The following is a 21,820-nucleotide window of genomic DNA, read 5'->3' as shown; positions in this document are numbered from 1 at the left end:
TTTTTGCACATGTCGAGGAGCGTGTCAGGCTACATTTCACTGTGTGTTATACTTGTATAACTATGCATGTGACAAATAAAGAACCTTGAACCTTGTCTATTTGCTCTTTGTGGGGTGGCATGGACTTCCTCCCACAATCCATTTCATATACACACATACTGTGTGCCGGTGGCCTTCTGTCAGTGCAAGCTGCCTACTCAAATCTAAAAGTGGACGTAAATTAAAACATGCCAAAGGATGTTCATCGCATCCTCTACAGAGACAAAGTCAAATGCATGACTCGATGCGTGCTTAATCATCCAGGTAAGGAAAAAAGGTTGATTCTGTTCACCTGGACGTAGCGAGAAACGTTTCGTCATCATCCAGTGACGTCTTCAGTCCCAGCTGACTGCAGGTGTCCCCAACCTTATAAACGGGGCATTTACACGATGACTCCAACTGGCGCCACGGACCTAGAATACGCTAAAGGTCAAGACTGACCACTGATCAGTGATCAATGCTCTTTGATCGGTGGATGTGATCGATTGTAGTTTATGGTTCACGGCTCAGTGCGTGAGTTCAATAAGCAAGATTGTTTTCATTTTTTACCGCGTGCCACTGCTCGGTGTGCGCGCGTGCAGGCCCACGCAGGCCCACGCGGGCAGCGGCGAAGGTGTCTCTCACGTCATCGTCACGTTTTCCAGGTGAATAATTCTGTCTGTGTAATAACATGACAGCTGCCATTACCTGCTAGCTCCAGAACAAGGATTACGGCAGCCGGTGCCAGTCCTGCCGAGCTAACTCGGCCTCGATTACCGACCGTCTCGCTGTCGTCCGCTCTCGTACTCACCGATGTCGCCAAAGAAATAGGGCCGAGACTTTTCAGCGTCCATCCTCCGACTGCTTCCCCCGCAGAACAAGCTAGGCTGGCACGAAACGCGGGACTTACGGCTGTTTGTAAACAGCGTCCTCGCGCGCTACATGCGGCAGGAGTCACGTGACAAAACCCGACCTCCGCGGGCATGTTGGACTTTGTAGTTTTTACCCCAAATAACACCGTTTCACGCGTGGAGAGCGACTAACATTTATTCTAACTCAGGTTGAATAATATCCTAGCGGGGTGTAAACAGCCTGTCCTGAACAGAACGCCTGGTCACGATCAAAGCTGTAATCTGGTGTTTAACACAGCAGCTCGTGTCGGAACCACAGAGTAGCTGCCCTGCACCCACTCACAATATCTTCTGTTGAGAGCTCCTGTAGATTTTCTCTGAACAGGCTTTGATCAGCTGAGCTGTACCTGCTGCTGCTCTGAGGTTTCACTGAAGTCAACAGTTTGTAACCCAATATTTGACACGCTGATTGGCTGCTTCCATTCCCCACACTGACAGTACACTGTTTGTGCTGTTTTCATACCAGATGGTATAAAGTTGGCATGAATCAGCTACCCTCGATGCAATCTAATTCTGATCCCGAGCACCTCTGTGCACCAGTCGCACACTGTTCTTTACTCTAAATCCATCACAGTGCACCTCACTACCCTGTTTATCCTACACAAAACAACTGTAGCATCTCCTGGTGACCAACACCCAAACAGGACAGCCATTCATCGATCGTCTCTGGGGCATCTTTACACAGCCTGAGGTCTTGCCTGGTGTGACAGACCCCAGCCTCTATGGATCGTGTGCTTAGTGCTTGTTCCTCTGCTGCCATGATTGGTGCCTCTGTTCAGTCGAGCTGTATCCAGCCACTGGTAGGACTTCTGGATGTCAGCCACTTCCTCTATCTGGAGATGCAGGGGCCTGTCCTTCCATGATGGTTCCTCCTCTTCCTCAGGTTTCTGCTGCCTGAGGTGTTCACTGAGCATGCAGTTGTTATAGGCATCTTCCTGATGTATCTGTGGATGTTCGTTGTCTCATCCTGGACTGTGGTGCTGACACTCACCAGTCCCCGGCCTCCTTCCTTCTGCTTAGCATACAGCCAGTCAGGGTTCTGGACTTGACCCTCCATGCATGGTCAGGAGCTTCCTCGTCTTGAGGTCACTGACTTCTATCTCCTCCTTTGGCCAGCTTATTATCCCAGCAGGGTAAAATAACTTGACCTTAGTCACTGATGTGCTCTTGGAGTACTTTTGGTAGTCTGGCCAGTGTCGCGTAATGTGGAGTAGAGAGAGCTGACAGGCCCCTGGCCATCACAGCTGAGCCGATAAGGGAAATTGCCTTATGTGTTATACATGTGTTGGAAATTGTCAGAGTGCTGAAACAGAGCTTTATATAGATTATACTTGTTCTCATTCAGCAATGAATTGCTTTAATTTGACATACAGTGTTGAACTGACTCCGTACAGAGATTTTCATCCTGGTTACACGTGTTTCATCTGAATGGCAAACATTTTTCAGGGGGCATTTTAAACCTTGTACAGTAAATGTTCATGTGTAAGTCTGTAGGGATATGGGACGATCACAGTACTGGAGGTAGCTGTTGATGCGGTGGGATATATTCAGCTGGCTCAGGACCTCCGATGCTCTGGTACCCAGCATCCTCCTCACAGCAATCCTGCAAAGCTGCTGCAGGCTCAAAGGATTACCTGTCAACAACAAATGTTTTAATAAGACGATCAGGCCTCAAAAGCAAAAAAAGAGCAAGAACGTAAGAACTTGAATGTTTTTGCTGTAAGTCAGACACAACGCAGAACCTTACTTTCATAAAACCTGAGGCAGGTGTACGAGGGAGATGCAGGTGTTGTGTAGTCTATAGGCTTCCTTCCCAGGTTGTCGCTGGCGTACACATTGGCCCCAAACTCCACCAGCAGCTCAATCATTTCCACCATACCGACCCGAGCTGCGTGATGCAACGCCATTTCATGGAACTTCACTGAATTCACATTAGCACCTGCATAATTCACAATCATGTAAAGGTCTTAGTCCAAAGACATGCACAGGTTAAATGCTGTTAGCATGAGTGAACAGCTGTCTGCCTCAGCCCTGTGATCCAGAATGAACCCGCCCCTCACCCTCTGACAGCTTTGATTGGCTGCAGCACTCTCTGTAGGAAATAAAACAACCATACATTGCACCTTTAACACACCTGCAGTTAGCAGCTCCTTGACACAATTCAGATGTTCTTTAGCACATGCTATGTGAAGGGGAGGCCCAAAGTGGACGTCAAATGCCTCCAGCTTGGCACCGCTGGCTATCAGCAGTCTCACAACTTGGGGGTTACCTGAGAGGAATGTGAAGAGTTGTTCATAGGGAGACATGTGACAGCATGGCAGAGTGTTGTTCCTGCTGAAGGTTTACCTTGTATGCAGGCCTCGTGGAGCGGTGAGGCAGTGAGGGCTGTGAGGGACGGGTTCACCTTGGCTCCATAGTCCAGCAGCAGCTTGGCACATTCCAGGCTGCCAGCAGCACAAGCATTACAAAGAGGCGTGCTACCATGGATGGTGCGTACATCCACCTGGAACAAACAGAAGAACATTATCCAGCTATTCTTTAGGTAATCTACAAAATTGTAGGGCCATGTTAAGACCTGAACAACAAAGAGTAGTTATCGTTTGTGAGGCTGTCACAGAGGGAGTGCCTCTTGCTGCCCAGCAGTGGGATTCTGCACCAGAGAGCATCACTTTGTACCCGCTGTGTTAAGGTGCGCGACTCCCAGACTCTACACCGGCTTGTAGAGTGAAGCTGTGCCTCACCTGGGCTCCTGCCTCCAGCAGCAGGCGAGCACAGTTTGGATGAGCCTGGATGCAGGCTTCATGTAGAGGAGTGATGTTATCCACAGTCACCATGTTGACGGACGCTCCGTTTTCTATCAGCTGCTTCAACTGCAAAGTCCTGCCGTGGGATGCTGCTTCGTGCAGAGCAGTGCGGTCTGCCCAGAAGCCTCACACACACACACACACACGAGCACAACAGCAAAGAGACCGTCCATTAACCAGTTCCATTATGCGTAAACCCAGTAACCACGGCAGCAGTACTGGGTGGAATAAGTCTATTCTGTCAGTATCCATCAGTGTCCATTACTAATATATGAACAAGGGCAATACTTAGACTATTACAGAAATAACGACGTCTTTTTGGCCTCGTTCATCATGTTTACGTCCATTAGTTCGAGTGTAGTCTTGTAAATGTCGCATTTGCTCTTCATTTACAGAGGAACTCCGAGCATGTCATCTAGCTCTAAGCCGGTTAGCTACCAAATGACCGAACTTCCTCTGACGGGACTGTTATTCTCCGCCTACATTTCCCGGTTAAACCCGCTTTTGGCAGCGAACACACGGTTTTATAATCAGACGTCAGCCGTTCCTGTGGATGAGCTGAGGTGTAAACCGTTAACTGCTGACGATGCTTACCGATGTCGCACAGAAACGAGCGGCGGGCTGCCGTCACCTCCATGATTACAGGTTACCACACACGGCGCTCTACAGAGTCGAACGGAAAGCCACCGCGGCATTCTGGGAATTGTAGTAGCGATCTGAAGACGAACCGAGGATTCTGCAGACTCATAAAGCGAACGCGGAAGTGTCGAAATCCATTTCCTAGTTTGGTCACATGGAACTTTTTTTCTTAAAGCGAGTCAGTAATCATAGACTACCTACCTTTAACGTGTTAAAGGCTCGTTTACAGTGATGCCAACGAGGTGTGACGACTGCGGTGGGTGATCCGAGGCTACAGGGGTGCTTGGACAGCTTCAGCTTCCCTTCTGTCACCACGTTTGTCCCACAGATGCCTTCATAAGAAAGCAGACTTGCTGTGTGTCCAAGAAGCTCGTGTTTTAGTTTCTTCAGCTTGGCACGAATCATCAGCATGTGTTTGTGCGTTGGATCCATGGAAATGTGTTTTTACCTGATGACCCAGTATTACAAGTCTGAGCTTTCATCCATGATGATGCACTACCAAATGTTGTCAGGGTAAGGGTGTGTAAAAGCAGACATTACAAAGCCTGCTGCATACTTGAAACTACTAAAATAAATAAATCTCACACAGCTTTGGATTTTGACAAAGTTTTTCTTTTTTTACTTTGCAGTACAGAAATCATTTGAGCCCCAAGATAGTTTTTTTCTTCCTTTTTTAACAACAGTTGTTCAAAACCAGATACACAAGGCTCCCATCAGTTCAATACTGCTGCAGTACACATTTGGTCCTTCTTAAGCAATTACATGTGTCATCAATCTGCTGTTAATGCTCGGGTCTTTGATTATTTTGGGTAATACAGGAACTAATACATTTTTCTCAGATGCATTATAGTAACTCAAAGTGTTGAAAACCGGTTCAGGAGGTTCATGTTGAGCTACAGTCGTGCCTGTGACTTACTGTATGCTGTCGCACAATCAGGGGATCAAACAAAGAAAGAAGACCTAGCCCATACACCACTAAAGCACTTTTACAAAACCGGACCACATGATGTGGATGCTGAGGTGCTGCCTCGCACGGCGCTCTGCTGTTACCGGCCTGAAAGTGCAGGAACTGCCACATCCTGTGAGGAACACTCAGCTCAACACACCACAACTGAATACAGACACACGATGCCAAGCCACAACTCACAGAACCTGACACGAAAAGAACACCTGCATATACAAAATATCAGCCGAGTATATAGTGTACATCTTTTCCAGATACTATTGATTATGAATCGTTTCATTTGGCATCTTTGGACTACGCATCGTCTTAGCATGATGAATTAGAAAAATGTAGGGTATTAACTGTCTATTAGATATAACCAGTATTTAGTGCAACACCCACCTGAATGATGTGAAGAAGCATAGCGCTCTCCCTGAACCCTATCCAACAAAACTATACCGCCTCTCTCTATGCATCATCAACTTCTTCAGTGGGCAAACTGTGTACTCGAGTAATCAGTCAGCCCACTGGTCTTTACTTTTTTGTGTAAGTTTTCTATTTTTTATAAGATTTCCGTTGTCTTTGATTATCAGAGTGTTGCAGGACTGGCTGCCTCTACGAATCATCGTCACCAAAGGTGTCTTTCTTCTTGCGCTCCATCTCAGCAAAGTCAAACTCTGAGCCTGTCATCCTCTTGTAGATGTCCTTGATGTCATCACAGGTGGTCTCAAAGTGAGTTGTTGCATCGTAGGACCGAGAGATGAAGATCTAGAGGGAAACAAGAGTCCAAGTGTGCCTTAACGTCACAGAGCAAACATCGTGAAATAAGCAAAACAATCATCCATACAAAGTGGAAGCAACAACAGAGCAAAGTCTCCAAGAACTAAAAGAAGTCCAATCAAAGCGCCCGAGATGTTCAACTGTAACTGTTCACCAGGTGGCAGTAAGAGCACGCAGTGCGTTCTTTCATGTCAACTACGCACACTACAAATCATTAGTTACAAAAGTATCCTCCTTTTATTTCTGTGGTCACAGAGGAGCTTTCAATGGCTTTGTAAACCTTTGTGGGCGGAGCTGATCGAGCACGTGTGTGTGCCTCGTGTAGCATTAGAGTAAAGAAACTGCAGTGCACACAGATATATGGCAGAACTTTGCAGTCATGTCCAGGACATTTAATAACAATATCTGCTGACTGGTTTTTAGCCTTGTAGGCAGATTTACAAGCTAAAGCTAACGACAGAAGGATAACATGCAGTTGTTGAAGATGTGCACTCTGACAAATCAGCTCAACTGCACAGAGATTAAACCAAGTCTGCCTTTATCATGTGATAAATACGGCCATGTGCTAGTCACACATCTATAAGACACCAACGCTGTGTGCTTCATTAACTGCATCGCTGACTTTAGCCATGTTAAACATGCCATTCACATCCAAGCTGGAAACTGACAGAAACAGACTTCAGCCCAGTCTGGACCTGACACCATTTTTTTAACACTTCTGGTCAGGTTTAACTGTGACATCAACTCCCACTGTGTTAGCACTGAGATTTAAACATTCACAACAAAAAAACATCTCCACAAGTTCAGAGATTGATATACTTGATGGGAAATACAGATGAAGATGAGGGATACGGACACATGCATGAAAAATCCTGGAATGACACGTTTTTCCTCTGTGGGTATTTGGCAATAGTAGCAATACTGGGAAGTGTACGGTCGGAGGTCAAACCGAAGAAAACACCAGCACACAGAAAAATGGTGTGAAAGCACACAAAACACTGGAAAAAGGCAAAAACAAACTCAACAGAAGTGTTTCTGGCAGGGCTAACTTTCTGGTAGGTCACCGTGGCACGGTCAAGAACAAACTGTGTAATAGTATAAACAATATTTCATCTTCATACCTGACTTTCAGTCCCAATGTCAGTGGGTGCATACTGGTCGCTAATGCTGACAAACTTCTGCTCGATGGGCTCCAGTAAGTCCAGGGCTGGCTTGATCTCCTTCTCTGGCTCACCTGTCTCCACTGTGGTGCTAACGATGGCGATGTATTTACCCTGCGCAGCCACATTGTGTGCAAAGGAGATCATACAAACATAGATGTCTGCAAAAGAAAAACTCAAGTTAGTGTCACATTCAATGTTGTCATTTAGTGCCAGTGGCCAACGTTTTGATGTTAGACATTTGAAACCCTGCATCAGATCTGAGCCTTAAGTAAAACCTGACGTGCATCTCGAGAACGTGACTGCACATCGGGTGGAAGGTTGGGGTGGATGCTTGGTGTGGAAGGTTGGGGTGTGGGGATGAAAGGATTTTCACTTACTACGCAAGTTAGGACGTTAAGGTCTGACTATACAAGCACACTATACAGCTGACTGAAAATTTGATCCTAAAGGCCTAAACATGAGGCTGGCTGCTCACCGTGTTTCCTGTTGACCTGATTCTGGGGGATGATGATCTGGCACGAGTTTACGTCGCCAGTGTTGGCTATAGGATGACTCAAGATGCAGATGGCTCTGATCACCTGACCCACTTTGGTGACACGATCCATAATGTAGCTGGGGTCGCAGATCAGCTGCTTGCACCTTGCAATCTGTGATTTGCAAACATGTTCAAAAAGTTAAAGTAGTGAACAACAACAAAGAGCAACTGCAGGGACATTAAGATTGTAAAACGCCATTAATCCAGGTGGCCACCAATCACTGTCACTGCGATTCTCCATCAGAGCAAAACATGGTAAATGGCCTGTATTTGTAAAGCGCTTTACACATCCAGCCATCCACACACTGGTGATGGCAGCTACATTGTAGCCACAGCTGGGGCGCACTGACAGAGGCGAGGCTGCCGGACACTGGCGCCACCACCAGTAGGCAACGGGTGAAGTGTCTCGCCCAAGGACACAACGACCGAGACTGTCCAAGCCGGGGCTCGAACCGGCAACCTTCCGATTACAAGACGAACTGCCAGCTGTTGAGCCACGATCGGCCCTGAGACAGTCTTTGCAGATGCTGGTTCTAATACAGCGCTTTTCTACTCTTAAGGATAGGGGAACATAATAAAAGGAGGAACCAGTCTGGCAGTGCCTTCAGCACTACTGGGACCGGCGTTACTCACCTCTCCCTCCGACTTGACTCCCACCACCTTCCCATTCTCCATCACAATCTCTTCTATTGGCTTGTTCAGCATGTACGTCCCACCGTAGATGGCGCTAAGCCTGGAAATTGAGTCACAATTCAAGAGTCAAAACCACACCCAACCTCAATGTAACAAAGTCCAGTTAAAGAAAACGTCCTCAAACAAAAAGTCCAACATATCAAGTTCCATGTGGATTATTAGTCATCGCAATATATTCTGAAGCAGCCTGACAGTCGTGCACTCAAACAAAGTATTGAAAAATATAAAAAGTTGTCTTCAAATAAAAATGCTTACTTAAAAAATAAAATAACAATGAAAATGTGTAGTTTGAGTTTCCTCCTTAACTCAAGCTCACATGTAAACCAGCATCTCAGCTTTACCTCTACTGTGGTCTCCTCACAGAGTTTGGTTCACACACGTGCTCTGAATGAAGGATTTGACTGAGTGTCGTCACATTGGATGAGTTACAAATGGTAAATGGCCTGTATTTGTAAAGCGCTTTACTAGTCCCTAAGGACCTCAAAGCACTTTACACATTCACACACTGGAAGTCTGTGACCGGGCTGTGTGCATACAATAACTGCTGCAAAGAGAAAGGCTGCGTATATTACAATATATCAAAGTTAGAGTAAAAACAAGTGCTCTGTTTAACTCTAGGACTGGTGAACTAGGATCTAACCTGCCAAACTGCCAGATTGAAAACGTGGTGCCACCTGCTGTGCCAACCCCCCTGTGAATAAGGGCGCAACCTATACTGTAGCTTATTAAACTTTCAGAACTCACTGCAGGAAGGTAAATGAAACCAAAACCTACAAACAGTGTGACAACTTTGTTAGGGTAGATATCAGACTACGAAGCAGAATATCCAACCCTAAACCACAGTTAACATCTTTTTGGTACAAACAAAATATTCATTACACGTGTCTAACAATGGAAAGTGTCCCCTACCTGGCAAAGCCTTGTGGCAGTTCTCCCAGGCCGTACAGTGGGTACAGATATGGGCTCTTGCCATATCGGGCCAGAGACTCACTGTAAAGCTTTATCCTGTTGATTGCTTCCATGCAGGGTTGATCCAGGTAACTAAGGGCAGAACAATTAGAACAATCTAAATGCTACAAGCTGCAGCGTTTCACAGCAGAGGCCATCATAATCATGCCCAATTACAGACACTTAAGACAAAAGAAGGCTACTAACTCATCTGTACGGTAGAGAGCAAGGGAGTGACCGGTGAAGTCCATGACTTCCTGGCCCAGGTCAAACTTCTTGTATATTTCCCTCATCGTCGTCTTCTTTGGGTCGACACCCTCCATAGTCTTGGGGTCATTCTCATCAAAGTTGGCAACAAAGACCAGGAACTTTCTGAAGCGCCGCTTCTCAAACAGCCCCATCAGACCTTTGAGTGAGAACGAGTTTAGAAAAGGAGGAAATCCATAACGAGAGCAACAAAACAACCTTCCACTAAACCGTTCAGTATTTAACTAGACTCACTGGATGCCAGGGCCTCCGTCTCCGTAGAGGGAACTTTATGGATTTTGGGCTTCTTGTACACAAAACTGCCTTCAACCACTTTGAAATCCAGGTAGCGAGTCACCTGTGTGATCAGCAGCATGCGGACCAGCTGACCTGCAACAAAGGGATACTTTCATTCATGGAAACGTTCATCGTTATCACATCTAAGGATCCTTTTAATCGTTGCCCAGTTATTATATCGTTTCTTGTCTAAAGATCAGGGAAACTATACCATTGGCCATGAGGAATTTAGGGACAAGGTCCACGTTCCAATCCCGGCCTTTTCCCATTGAGTCAGGAGGGCTTCCGGGAAGGCTGAAGCGCTTGTAGAGCTGTAGTGAGACACATAACATCTGACCCACAGGCAACAGCTTCCACTTTCACAGCGGCATCTTAATTTCCTACTCTCACAAAATGAAATATGCTAATTCTATCATCACCACCTCTGCTGGATAGAAGAGGAACGTGTGGCGTTTCAGAACAAAATGGATCCATGTTAAAAGAAGCCATTACCAGCCTTAAAATACAAACGTTCATCCTAACTCCACATCACTGTGGTGAAACAACCAACTCAATACAAAAGAGAAATCAGAGATGTGGGAGGTCAACTTACGTCTTCAAGAGGTGTGATGGAGGCGCTATCACCTCCGTAGTAGGAGTTGCGATCCATGTGCAGAACCTTTTTCCCATTCACTGACATAATGCCTGATAAAATACATTCCTGTTGGGAGAGGAAGTACAGAAGTTAGACTCAAATCAACCACAGAGTTCTTCAGAGTGCTTTCCTCACACACGAGTTACAGGATATAATGACAAAAACACTAATAATAAAAATGATTTACTCAACAGGAATAGCTGTATTTACCAGGGCAGCTCAACTGCATGCAGCTGCAGTGAAACATTACTTCATTGGTGGTTCAGAACTCGATTACTGCAGTCCAGCACGTGCTGTTATGTTTATACACATGCAGAAACACTAAGATCTATACAGTTACACCAACAAATCTCTGTTTTTTTAAAATGCAGCCAATTCAGGAAATGAACTTTTGTCAGACAATAGATTTACGCCTTCATCCTGACCGTAACACATACCATGCAAGTGTAACCTCCCTGATTCTGCAGCTAACCTTCTGCATGTCAGTTTTGCCTCCCATCACTTCCTGTCGGTCTCGATACTTTTAGCAACAGTCTGTAATGTGTGAAGTGACTCAGTAGGTCAGGTCGTCTACCATCACACTCGTAGGGTTAAACTGCAGCTTTTTTTATTTTAAACAAAACAAAAGCAGTGTTTCTGTTACGGTAATTCACTACGCGATTCGGCCATTTGTACTTTACAATGTCCCACGTGTTACTGTTTCCATGACTTTCAATTTGCCACAAGACCAACTTTGACCGCTCAGCTCTGCACGCATGTCTGACATGTTTGTGCAGAGCTGAGAGGATGAGTGCTGCTTCCACTGGGCTTCAGAGGGTTGGACATGATAAGAATTGCCACAGTGGAATTCCCACCCAAACTCAATAAGATTAGAGCTGAGGGCTTGTAGAAGTTAGCCACCAGTGTGAGCATCATGTGACTGTGGATTTTACTCTAAAACAAGTTGTTCTACTGAATGAGAGGTTAGGCTCAGGAGAATGTTTCTTACATAACAACCAAACTAAGGCAGCACTGACTGATGCCACCTAACGCTTACTGTCAACTTGTACAGCACCTGTGCCAGTACACACAATACTACAGCTTACTGGTAAACCACCTTTCCCATGAAAATATCCATCACACAAAAACTAGCTGTTAAAAAAAAAAAAACAGTTAAAAATACAAATAAACTGAAATAATACAAAAACTACAATCTAAGAAAAAAAAATGGAAACAATGTTGCGCTTTAATTTAAAAAAGATACAAAAACTGGATAAACAAAATGAAAATTTAAAACATGCAGAACTATAAACGCCCTGCTACCAACTCATTCACTCATCTCGGCATCATTTCTGCAACACTGTGCACGTTTGTCCAAAGAAAGTTTCATTTGCTCCAGTGAAACTGGATCGTGACGACTGCTCAAAGCCTCGTGCAGACACACCAAATAAATAAAATTAAATATGTGGGCCAGAGTTGCTGTAATGTGGCACAGCCACTCCTCTGAGGAGACGTGACTGAAGCCAACCTGCTGCTGCCTATAAAAACCGCGACTTTGAGAGAGGCCCGGAGGACTGTCAGCGGCAGGATTCATGCTGACAGAGGGGAAATCGTGCCAGTCAGGCAAAACATTACACCACCACAAGCAGTGACAGAGTCCCAGTTCAATATTTAACACACGAAGAAGGGAAGGGGTAGTCGGGGGCAACAAAGACTCCATCTGGACGGCTTTCTCAAACATCATAGTCACATGTCTCAAATATACCCTGACTTTTAATTTACTAATAATGTAAAGAAGTTAACTGAAGACCTACAAATGTACAAAGTTGGTGTCAGTTGTGGATATATGACTGATTTTCTTCATGTCATGTGACCATTAACGAGCCTGCCAGCTGGATAAAACAAGACATCAGTTTGAAGATTTGTTTCAGGCATTTTTCATCAGAATTTAATCTGATCACCTACAAATGCAGATTAAGCCAAAGATAAAGCTTTACTCTATAGTAATAAACTGCACTGTGCGGTTGACTCCAGCACCGCCACGGGCAGATTAAAGGTCTACATGCAAACATGTGATGGGCTTATAAAATGAGAATGGAAAGTGCCACATCCACAGGATCTCTCCTTTATGACAGCATTTTACAGCAGCACATGCAGAGTGTAACGCATCTTTACAATCTCTATGCTTTTTGTATAACTTCATCATTTCATCAGTAAATTCTCAAACACACCACTGACACCTACAACCTAACAAAACACTGGCCTGTTAGAGGACGTGTAAGGTCAGCAGTTTGTGACCCTCAGCTTTTCAACCACAACCCACGTTATACTTCACCTTTGGTTTTTACAGCAGACTTTTAGCAGAGCCTTGAATCTGGATTATATTTAAGGCTTTTCTTTTACCCATCAAGTCAACTCTGCTTTAAGTTTGTTTAGCCACAAACTAACTGGTGCCTTTCAGTAAGTCCCTTTGTTGCTTCCTTTTTGGTTGAGTCAGTTTCCTGGTTTTGTATTCAGTAATTTTGTCTCGTCTACAGCGGTGTACTCCTCGCAGAAGAGAATCCCTCCTCTTTTCCTAGCCTAAACTTCATCTTCTTCTTGAGGGTGTTAGCCCGAACATTTCAGCCCGAGTATCTTGTATCAGTTCCATAACTTCTGTATTACTTGACTCATTAAGATTATCAGCAGTGCTTCAAATTCTCTTATTTTTACTTCTAAGCTACTTTTCATAAGTGGAGTCTTGTGTTCCATCATGCCTCTGCACTACAGTTACCTGTAGTCATTACGGTGACTGAGTACTTTTACTGCACTTTAACTATCAATCTTTCAAAGTAAAGCACTTCTGCAAACACTGCAGATCCCTCCTACACATCAACTCAGTTATTTAAAATGGAGAAATGGTTTACCTGACAATGGGAATAAAAACATTTTGCTGACCTCAAATTACAGAAACAAAAGTCTAGATAGTGACTATAAAAACGACTAAGAGCAGTCACAGGTGTCACAGCTGGTTTATTTAACGTGTTCTTTGGTGTGTGGCGAGACGCTGACATGCCTCAGGTTTAAGAAGAAAGAAAGAAAGTGTACTTTATTGGTCCCCGTGGGGAAAATCCCTCTCTGCATTTATCCCATTCACTCAGTGAAGCAGTGGGCAGCCACTGGGCGCCCGGGGAGCAGTGTGTGGGGACGGTACCTTGCTCAGGGGTACCTCAGGGTAGTTGTTCAGGGGAATCGAACCCCCGACCTTCCGATCATGGGGCCACCACTCTACCTACTGAGCTATCCCTGCCCCTGGTTTAAAAAGGTCTTCATTTTGCAGCAGATGACTTTTAAGCTGGTGGAATAATTTCGTAGTACTGCTACCTTTAGCAGCAATAGTTTTACGGCATTAATGCAAATGACCGCACTGTGTTCTGCATCCTCCTTACGAAATCCAAACGCAGCGAGTCTCATTCCCTCGCTCGTCTGAAGCTCCCGCCATATTTTTCCCTATCTGGTGGTATATAAACACAGAGTGCAGTGGGCCACGGGGGGGTTAATATTGCCGTGCCAATTTATACTTGACAGTTACATCGAGTATACTCGATATATCGCCCAGCCCTAGTTTTAACTGTTGGTTTTGTCCTCTGGGCTCTGCACTGGTCACGTAACTGAAAAGAATGAATAGTGTCATTGAGTTTGTAACAGACTTCCTCGTATGGTATGAGGTTACTGTGCAGTTAATGGGATTTCCCATCTCTTCTTCAGCTCCCACCTAAAATGTTTCTACACCTGAGATGTGAAGAGCATCTTTGCCCTTCACTTGTATTCGTTCTTCTTCAGTTATTCACTCATTGGGACGAAAAAGAAATAAAAACACACGCACAGATTTTAGCCTCAGGTAACACATGGTTTACTTTGTGAGGGGGAGATGCCTGAGCCCCACCCACTGAGCCAGAGAGCAGCCAGGGACAGCTCGAGTGAATCGAAGGCAAAACATGCCTAACTTTGTATGCCCATCTGTTCAAATCTGCATATTCACTGTAAACTAATTGTTCATTTTATCTTGTGCTTTTTGCTTTTACTGTTCTTGGTTGTCATTGTTCTACTATGTGTTTTACTCCATTGTTAAGTGTCTTTGGGTGCTTTTAAATAACATTTATTATTATCATTATTATGCCTCAGTCTTTTCAACAAAACGCCTTTTAGTCACCTGTAGTCTAGATTCTCCATCCTTTATCACCATCTCAGATGACAACACACTTATGTTTAAACTATCAGGACTGCTGGTTTGATGAAGGGTTTTAGTGTCAAACTATAAACTGTAAGAAAACCCACAAATTGGTGAGCATCAATTCATCCATTGATAGAAACACTGTCACTGGCTTAATTGGGCCAATCAACTTGTAGAGCTGTCACAACAATCTCTTTATACTTCTCAATAACTAAATGCTGTCCTACTCACATCTCCTGGCTGGAGTCTAAAAGCTGCTTACTCCAACTACCAGCATCATAATGAGGACCGGGCCACACTTAAGAGCTTGGCATCTTGTGCCAAGCCCCTCCTCTAATGTGTCGTCAGTAGTGGACAGATGGGGAACCCCGTCCCCCTGCCCCCGCATAATAAACCTCCCAAAATCCAAGAAGGCCTGCCTAACAATTTCCATTTAAGGCCTAGAGCACAGAGTACACTTCACAGTGACAGCTGTTACCGTGCACTTACAAACGTTTTAAGACTAATTGTTGCCATGTACAACACAGCTATCCCTTTCTAATTAAGCATCTGCCCCAGAGACAGGAAACAAAGTCAGATGACGTTTCCTGGTGGCAGGGCTTGCACAGATTCCTGCATAACCTGCTCAGTTAGTAAACATAGCAACGCCTTTGTCTGTGTTGTAGCAGAAAAGGAGAAGGGGAAGGTGGCAGAATACAGAAGTGAAGTCATTTATTTGCAGACTCAACTACTTCCGTGTGAAACTACACTATGCCACCTCAGTCTTCAAGTCTGCTGTGGTTCTGAGTGGTTGGCCACCAGCTCTAACTAAATTGGCTTCTGGCAGTGTACTTTCAGTTCCTCAGCCTTGTTGGAACCACACCCAGTATTAGTCCTCAAAGTTAACCCGCTGTGCTGAAGTCCTGGGCTGAAGCAACTCAAAAACACGTCACTGTACAGCGACTCAACAAGGTGGTGACGACAATGGTACAAGCAGCAAGTTGGCTTGTGATTAAGCCCCAAACTAACCACTGGTTTTCCGGCATGTTTAAACAACAAAGTCAGGAAGTCTGTCCGAGGGAATCGTTTTATTTAAAAGTACGAGCAGCAAAGAGAAACAAAGCCTACACATCCCCAATCCCACACACGCCACTCGGTACGTTAGTTTTTGGTGGGCGGCGGGTGTAAAAGTGAACTGAAAGTCGGACAGGATATGTAACTTCAACCTGCTGGTGAAGTTTGCGACTGCAGTTACATTAACGTGTCCCAATGCGCCTCCATGCCAAATAGCTTCTCGTTTTATTAAACCCGAGAACCTGCTGAGATTTCTTCGTAGTGCTGTTCAGTTTGTAGTAGTTTAGTTGCACTGCCGCACAGAACAGCGCTGAAAGGACACTTCAACGAGCTCAACATAGCTGCACTGCCGTAGAACTGCTTGCAGCAGGCGAGCGGCGGTGGGAACAGTTTCGACCCCAGGAATACATTCGATGACACCGCTACAACAGGACTGTGCTCCGTCGTTAGCAGGCTAATAAAATAGCTTAATGTAGGTCAGCTAACGTTAACAGACTACTCATCCGTAGGCTAATCTTATCTTGACTGAGAAAAGCTGCCTTAATTGGCGCTCAGTTTCTGCATATCCACACAATGAACTGCGCTAATTAAACTCAAGCGGTACTACAATACCTATTAAGGATACAAAACAGTTTGAACTTATCTCGAGCGAGTTAACAGTTGCTATCGTTAATCTTTCTCAGACACTGAAAGCAGCTGCCGATAGCACAGAGCTAGTAGTTGGGGTTAGCGCCTTCATTTAGTTTCCATTGCTTAACACGTAAACGCTCACGCTCGGTTAGCGGCTAAGCTAGCTACTTAGCATTAACCCTGCTGATTAGGCCCCGTCTTCTCCAGCGTTAACCGCGATGTTAACAGGTTGCAAATCACGCCCACGCGTTGTATGTTTTTCTCTCTCACCGTAAGCCCGGTGCCCAGAACGATAACGTCGTATTCTTCATCCATTTTTTCCAAAAGTCTTTGCTCTTCCGCTCCGGAATATGAGGAAAGAAGAAAATGGAGATCTGCGGGGCTACAAGTGAGAAGGGGCTGCGGCTCAGCGTCAGGCGCCTTCGGGGCGGGGCTTCTCAGCCTGTCAGTCACTGCAGGAAGAGGCGTGAAGAAGCGTCGTACCGGGTACCTGTGTGGGCCAATGGTGTGGACGCACTGCTTCACAAAGCACAGTGTTGCACCTGTGCGTTACAGCCGGCAGGGATCAGGTAGGGTGACCAGAACCCGACAAAGTAGATATGGGCCAAACACTGTGTTGATGTGGGAAACCTTACCAGTGCCGGAAGGTAGTGTGACATATCCACAGCTAAATAACAATCTCATAAACTGTTTTAACGCAATACGGCCAAATATATTTAAATGTGACTCACTCATTAAGCATAAGTAAGTAAAACTTTATTTATACAGCACCTTTCAAGATAAAAATCACAAAGTGCTTCACAGAAGCTAAAACCTAAAACTAAAAATCAACTAAAAGCAAGTTTAAAAAGATGGGTTTTTAGCTGTTTTTTAAAAGCGACCACTGAGTCCACAGATCTCAGGCTCAAAGGGAGAGAGTTCCACAATCTGGGGGCCACAGTTCCAAAAGCTTTGTCGCCTTTTGTTTTCAGCCTCGTGTGTTGGACAGCAAGCAAGCCCTGGTCACATGACCTCAGGGACCTGCTGGGAATGTATGGATGTAAAAGTTCACTTATATATGTTGGTGCTTGACCATGCAGGGCCCTGAAAGTCAAGGTCAAAACCTTAAAGTGGATCCTGAATTTAACGGGGAGCCAGTGCAGCTGAATCAGCAGGGGTGTGACATTGGAAAACTTGGAGGACTTGGTCAGAAGCTTAAAGTACAATAAGGATAACATATGTATTTCTGGTCCACTGAGTTAGGCTTTATTATAGTCCCGTTTTCCATGTTTCTACACCAGTAGTTAATAGTAGCTGTAATTTGTCTTGTAATCATAGGGTTCTAGCAGGAGTGCATCCATTGGTTTTATGCCTTACTTGTCAATTATAGCAATTGATTGCCAATTATTACAGACATTTGACACACGTACTGTGTCATTTCATTCGCTTGTGTGAAGCTGAACAAAAAAACTACAGCAAACAAACGCTGTGGCTTCATTTTCTTTGTGATAGTTTCCATCACAGTCGCAAAAATGTACAGAACCTTTTAGTGAATTGGAACTTTGCCTGTTGAGCATAGTGTGGGCAACATGCTCAACTGCTGCAACAACATATATGCATGACACACCTGTTTGGCAAACAGAAAAGTCCCAAGTCCTACATCGGTGTGTGGGCTGCTTTGAGCTCATATAGATAGTCACCAAGACCAACATATTTTTAAGTAGAAACAACAGGCAGCCAAGCAGATTGTCAAACAGTATCAAATGTAGTGGCCGACAATGAAAGCTGCATTTTTGTGTTGTGTCGCCACGAACTGTCCTGGCAGGATGCAGAGTTGATCAGGTAAAGTGTTAGCATGATCATGTCTAAACCTGCGTCTTTTAGCAAACACAAGGGTGACAGTTTTTATTGTAATCCACACAATCTGTGCAAAATAACTTGAATCACACTATTAGGCTTCAGCTTTTCTTTATTTCAATAAATTAAGAACTCAATGTTTCAAGGATTGATTAGGGTCTGTGTGCCAGGTCACGTTCAAACACTTGCACTACGTGGGGTTTCCTGGCCAGCTGCCTGGCGGTTGTGCCGGATGCATCCTCAGAATCTTTGAGGCCGAGCTGCAGGAGCGTCCTGGCTGCGTCTGCGTGCTGCCCAATGCACGCCATGTGAAGAGCTGGGAGAAGAGAAACAGCAGTAAAAAACTGCTTCCTGTAACAACTGAGTTTTGGTGGTGACATTATCACCATATGACAATGAAAAGACAAACTAACTCTGTTCCTGTTTCCAAATCTGTTTCATTCACTGTGCCGACATATTTCCTGTAAATGAGTTTTATGAGAGCCAACAGACGACTCTCCCATTTCAGAAGCTTGGTGCTGTTTCTGTAACGCTGAAGATGTTACAGGTCACTATGGAGCACTGCGCTGATGAGTCTCTGCAGGTTCATTTTTCAGACTGAATGAATGCAAACGAGGGACGTGCACAGGTGTATGCAAAACACAGGAACAGATCTTTCTTTGTTTGATGTTAGTGACAAAAAGAGAAGTAAAGCCGTCACAGACGTTCACCCAATATTAACTGTGCAGCTTTCACGTTATTTCAAAGAGTCCAACCAAAGCTTAATGAAGCCTGTAAACTAAAAATGGTGGATTTTTTATGTTGGTTCACTTGCTGCAGCGGTGCATGGCGTGGAAAATGATGCTGCATCCCTATAACCTGCTCCAGTGCAAGATGTGTATGAGATAAGAAATCAGTAGGTACGAGATTACCGCCTACTGACCAATCAGTTCTCTGGAATATAGCACCATCATTCCTGGAACAGAACTCCGTGCACGGACAGTAGGAAGGTCTACGGTTTCTTAAAGTCTTCCCTGATGAGCATCGATAAGAATCGTGGAATAAAATTACTCAGAAAAACAAAGCATTAATCTAAACATTCATTTCTGTCTGAATGACAGAGCTGCGACTCTGAGCCTTTATTCCTCACGACATCAAACAGGCAAAGCTTTATTAATAAAGTGGAGCGACATGTCAAAGCTCACACACTCACACTGCTGCTTTCAGCTTGTATCGTGTTTAAACTGCTCATGTTTCTATTATTTTCATTTGAAAGCAGCTGCCTGTGGACCTGTCTCTGTTTGCCATATGCTGCAAACATCGCCTCCTCCATGAAAACTTCACTCATCACCAGACTGACAAACGCAGTGTTCACGTAACCAGCTGACGTCCATCACCGTGTACCAAGTATCCTGACTGTTAGTGTGCGTGAAGCCAGAAAAGGTCACGTGTTATTTCCCCTCGTCACATGATCCGTATTATGTTTTCAACTGGCTGAACAAAAGCAGTATTTCAGCTGCAGAACACACGGCACACTGGACACTTCATGGATGGCATTGTTTGTTAGATAATCACAGATAATAATTATCTCTGATTAAGCTGCATGGTCAGAGAAAATAACTTTACATAAAGGCACTGAGAAGGTCATCCTACCAGTCCTCCCCTTCTTGTCCCGGGCATGAGGATCCGCTCCCAGCTCCACCAGTGTGTTTATAGTGGACGTGTGGCCCTCCTGAAAGAGATGCATGTCAGTGCGACTCGGAGAAGGATCTGTAGCCCGTGCTTTGCCTCGAGGCTTTTGTTCTCGTTATGTTCAGTATGTGAGTCTTGTATCAGCAGTCTGAGAAAACTGTTCCTTCACTCTTCATGGCTACAATCACAGACGACATAAAACAGCCTCCAGTAATTCTTGTAATGAAGAGCACAGCCATTGCGGGGGGGGGGGACGCCAGAACGCTTGGACACTGCTAGCATAACGGGCAGGGTTTTGACGGGGCTCCCACACAAACGCAAAGCAGGAGATGAAGCATCGCCAAATATGTGCAAACATTGTTCTTGTAAAACAAAGGGGCCAAGCAGAAACAGTTTGGGAACCGCTGTGCTATAGGAACCGCTGTGCTATAGGAACCGCTGTGCTATAGGAACCGCTGTGCTATAGGAACCGCTGTGCTATAGGAACCGCGTGCAAAAAGAAAACACAAACCGGTGTGATATACCAACGTTACAGACATGCTTTATTTTCTCGTCCCTCCAAATCCATGTGCACAATTCCAGATACGATGGCCACTGTAGGACAAACAACCACTGTTTGTCTGTAGTGAAGAGACGCTGTCAGTCCACGATTTACCTCCACTGTCAATATCTATGTCAGTGCTCTCCTTTACAGCGATACTGATGTCCTCAACTTTTCTATCAGTAAGCACTGCTTTAGCTGCTGTTAGCTAACATTAAATATCAGTGAATCAAACATTGTTGGACACTTAGCAAATGACCTCCCATACAATGTGTAAATGTAATCAAACTGTTTATCAGAGAGAAAGTGGGTTTTTCACCCACGTCTAACATTAGCTTATCACCAGCTGTTGTTGTTTAGCCAGCTCATCTGGACTGCATCAGTGAAACTACGCCATAAAGGGGTCAAACTACAGGAAAAGTGCTGTTAGTTCATTGTGAAGACTGTCCTGTAATTATAAAATATGACATTTTTGTCAGTTCACAGAAAATGTCCTTTTGTAAAAGTTTGAACTGACTGCAGTAACGTTTTCCCACAGTTTTCCCACACAGTGGAAAAACGTTATTTAATTCGTACAGCATGACCGTCAGGCGTGGGGATGGGTCTTTATCAAAAGCTGGAAAACGAATGAAAATACAGTAAAAATAGATGCACTTCTGCACTTTTCCCAAAGCTGTGCAGGGGGCCGGATTAGAGTGTTTGCCGGGCCGATTCCGGCTCTCGGGCCACATGTTTGACACAAAGATAAATGTAATATTCCTGAAGGATGAAACTATTCCTCCTTCAAACCAGCAACCCGTGAATTTCAGCGTCACGCCTCGACATCCTCCGCTCCACCAGCTGAGCCATGACGAGGCTCTGCTGTTAGTAAATATTAACCACTCCACGCAACAACACAGCAAAATACCTGAAACTTCTCAAGTCATCCCATCTTGGTCCCTTTCCTTACATTCCTACGCTTATTTATCCTTCCCAACCACTCCGAAGCTTCCCACCAGACTGCTGAAGGAGACCAGAGGGAAATCCCTGCTCTGACCTTGGCAGCGTAATGCAGGGCGGTGAGCTGGATGCTGGTCGCCCTCTGGTTCACCTCGACATTCAAGTCCTTCACCAGAAACCGCAGAGCCTCATCCTGGCCTGTGACGGCTACCTGGTGCACTGGCTGAGCCCCGAGTATGTCAGCAGCTGCTGCAGATGCCTGTGGCGCACACACACACACACACACACACACACACACACACACACACACACACACGTCAGGAGGGCACCCTCGTGTCGGCCTTTGA

The 21,820-nt window shown here is 45.1% G+C and overlaps 4 protein-coding genes across 9 annotated transcripts in view; all 4 read right to left on the bottom strand.

The window, feature by feature from the left end:
• The window catches only part of LOC102192232 (ankyrin repeat and SOCS box protein 13-like), a 5,771-nt gene extending 4,791 nt beyond the window's left edge, over positions 1-980 (bottom strand). For both annotated transcript variants that reach the window (XM_005742623.1, XM_013913253.1), the window contains exon 1: positions 830-980. In XM_005742623.1, the coding sequence (XP_005742680.1) occupies positions 830-872 (43 nt within the window). In that variant the 5' untranslated portion in view covers positions 873-980. The remainder of the gene's footprint in view (positions 1-829) is intronic.
• Positions 981-2,263: 1,283 nt separating this feature from the next.
• Positions 2,264-4,678, bottom strand: asb13a.1 (ankyrin repeat and SOCS box containing 13a, tandem duplicate 1). 5 transcript variants are annotated; one of them, XM_005742620.1, is made up of 6 exons: positions 4,328-4,678; positions 3,671-3,858; positions 3,276-3,432; positions 3,064-3,186; positions 2,677-2,868; positions 2,264-2,563 (listed from the first exon to the last, which is right to left on the bottom strand). In XM_005742620.1, the coding sequence occupies exons 1-6, from the start codon at positions 4,368-4,370 to the stop codon at positions 2,406-2,408; spliced, it is 861 nt and encodes a 286-aa protein (XP_005742677.1). In that variant the 5' UTR covers positions 4,371-4,678; the 3' UTR covers positions 2,264-2,405. The 5 variants fall into 5 exon arrangements, with proteins under 5 accessions (XP_005742677.1, XP_005742676.1, XP_005742675.1 ...); XM_005742619.2 differs by having other exon boundaries at positions 3,064-3,198; positions 3,671-3,846; positions 4,328-4,672; XM_005742618.2 differs by having other exon boundaries at positions 3,064-3,198; positions 4,328-4,669.
• A 284-nt stretch (positions 4,679-4,962) lies between these two features.
• gdi2 (GDP dissociation inhibitor 2) lies at positions 4,963-17,034 on the bottom strand. The gene is made up of 10 exons (XM_005742616.1): positions 16,757-17,034; positions 10,570-10,677; positions 10,189-10,288; positions 9,936-10,070; positions 9,642-9,840; positions 9,396-9,527; positions 8,427-8,526; positions 7,734-7,905; positions 7,217-7,416; positions 4,963-6,083 (listed from the first exon to the last, which is right to left on the bottom strand). The coding sequence occupies exons 1-10, from the start codon at positions 16,799-16,801 to the stop codon at positions 5,931-5,933; spliced, it is 1,344 nt and encodes a 447-aa protein (XP_005742673.1). The 5' UTR covers positions 16,802-17,034; the 3' UTR covers positions 4,963-5,930.
• Positions 17,035-18,420: 1,386 nt separating this feature from the next.
• Positions 18,421-21,820, bottom strand: part of ankrd16 (ankyrin repeat domain 16) — a 5,675-nt gene continuing 2,275 nt past the window's right edge. Inside the window, exons 5-7 of the mRNA XM_005742612.1 lie at positions 21,571-21,732; positions 19,955-20,033; positions 18,421-18,638 (exon numbers count right to left, since the gene is read on the bottom strand). Coding sequence (XP_005742669.1) covers positions 18,475-18,638; positions 19,955-20,033; positions 21,571-21,732 — 405 coding nt within the window. The 3' untranslated portion in view covers positions 18,421-18,474. The remainder of the gene's footprint in view (positions 18,639-19,954; positions 20,034-21,570; positions 21,733-21,820) is intronic.

Source organism: Pundamilia nyererei, unplaced genomic scaffold (assembly GCF_000239375.1).
Source record: "Pundamilia nyererei isolate P.nyererei 1_Seehausen unplaced genomic scaffold, PunNye1.0 scaffold00122, whole genome shotgun sequence".
Lineage (NCBI taxonomy): Eukaryota > Metazoa > Chordata > Actinopteri > Cichliformes > Cichlidae > Pundamilia > Pundamilia nyererei.
The sequence above is the reverse complement of the archived record's forward strand: the minus strand, read 5'-3'. Positions and strand labels throughout refer to the sequence as shown.

Bases quoted from the DNA above. Each gene is read 5' to 3' on its own strand.
- asb13a.1 (XM_005742618.2), bottom strand. From the start codon at position 4,370: ATGGAGGTGACGGCAGCCCGCCGCTCGTTTCTGTGCGACATCG. The intron at 3,199-3,275 runs GTAAACCTTCAG...CATTCCTCTCAG, and splicing joins CCACGAGGCCTGCATACAAG to GTAACCCCCAAGTTGTGAGA. The intron at 2,564-2,676 runs GTAAGGTTCTGC...TGTTGTTGACAG, and splicing joins CTGCCTCAGGTTTTATGAAA to GTAATCCTTTGAGCCTGCAG.
- gdi2 (XM_005742616.1), bottom strand. From the start codon at position 16,801: ATGGATGAAGAATACGACGTTATCGTTCTGGGCACCGGGCTTACG. The intron at 8,527-9,395 runs GTAGGGGACACT...CTCAATTTCCAG, and splicing joins CTGCCACAAGGCTTTGCCAG to GCTTAGCGCCATCTACGGTG. The intron at 6,084-7,216 runs GTATGAAGATGA...GTTTCCCTCTAG, and splicing joins ACATTGGGACTGAAAGTCAG to ATCTTCATCTCTCGGTCCTA.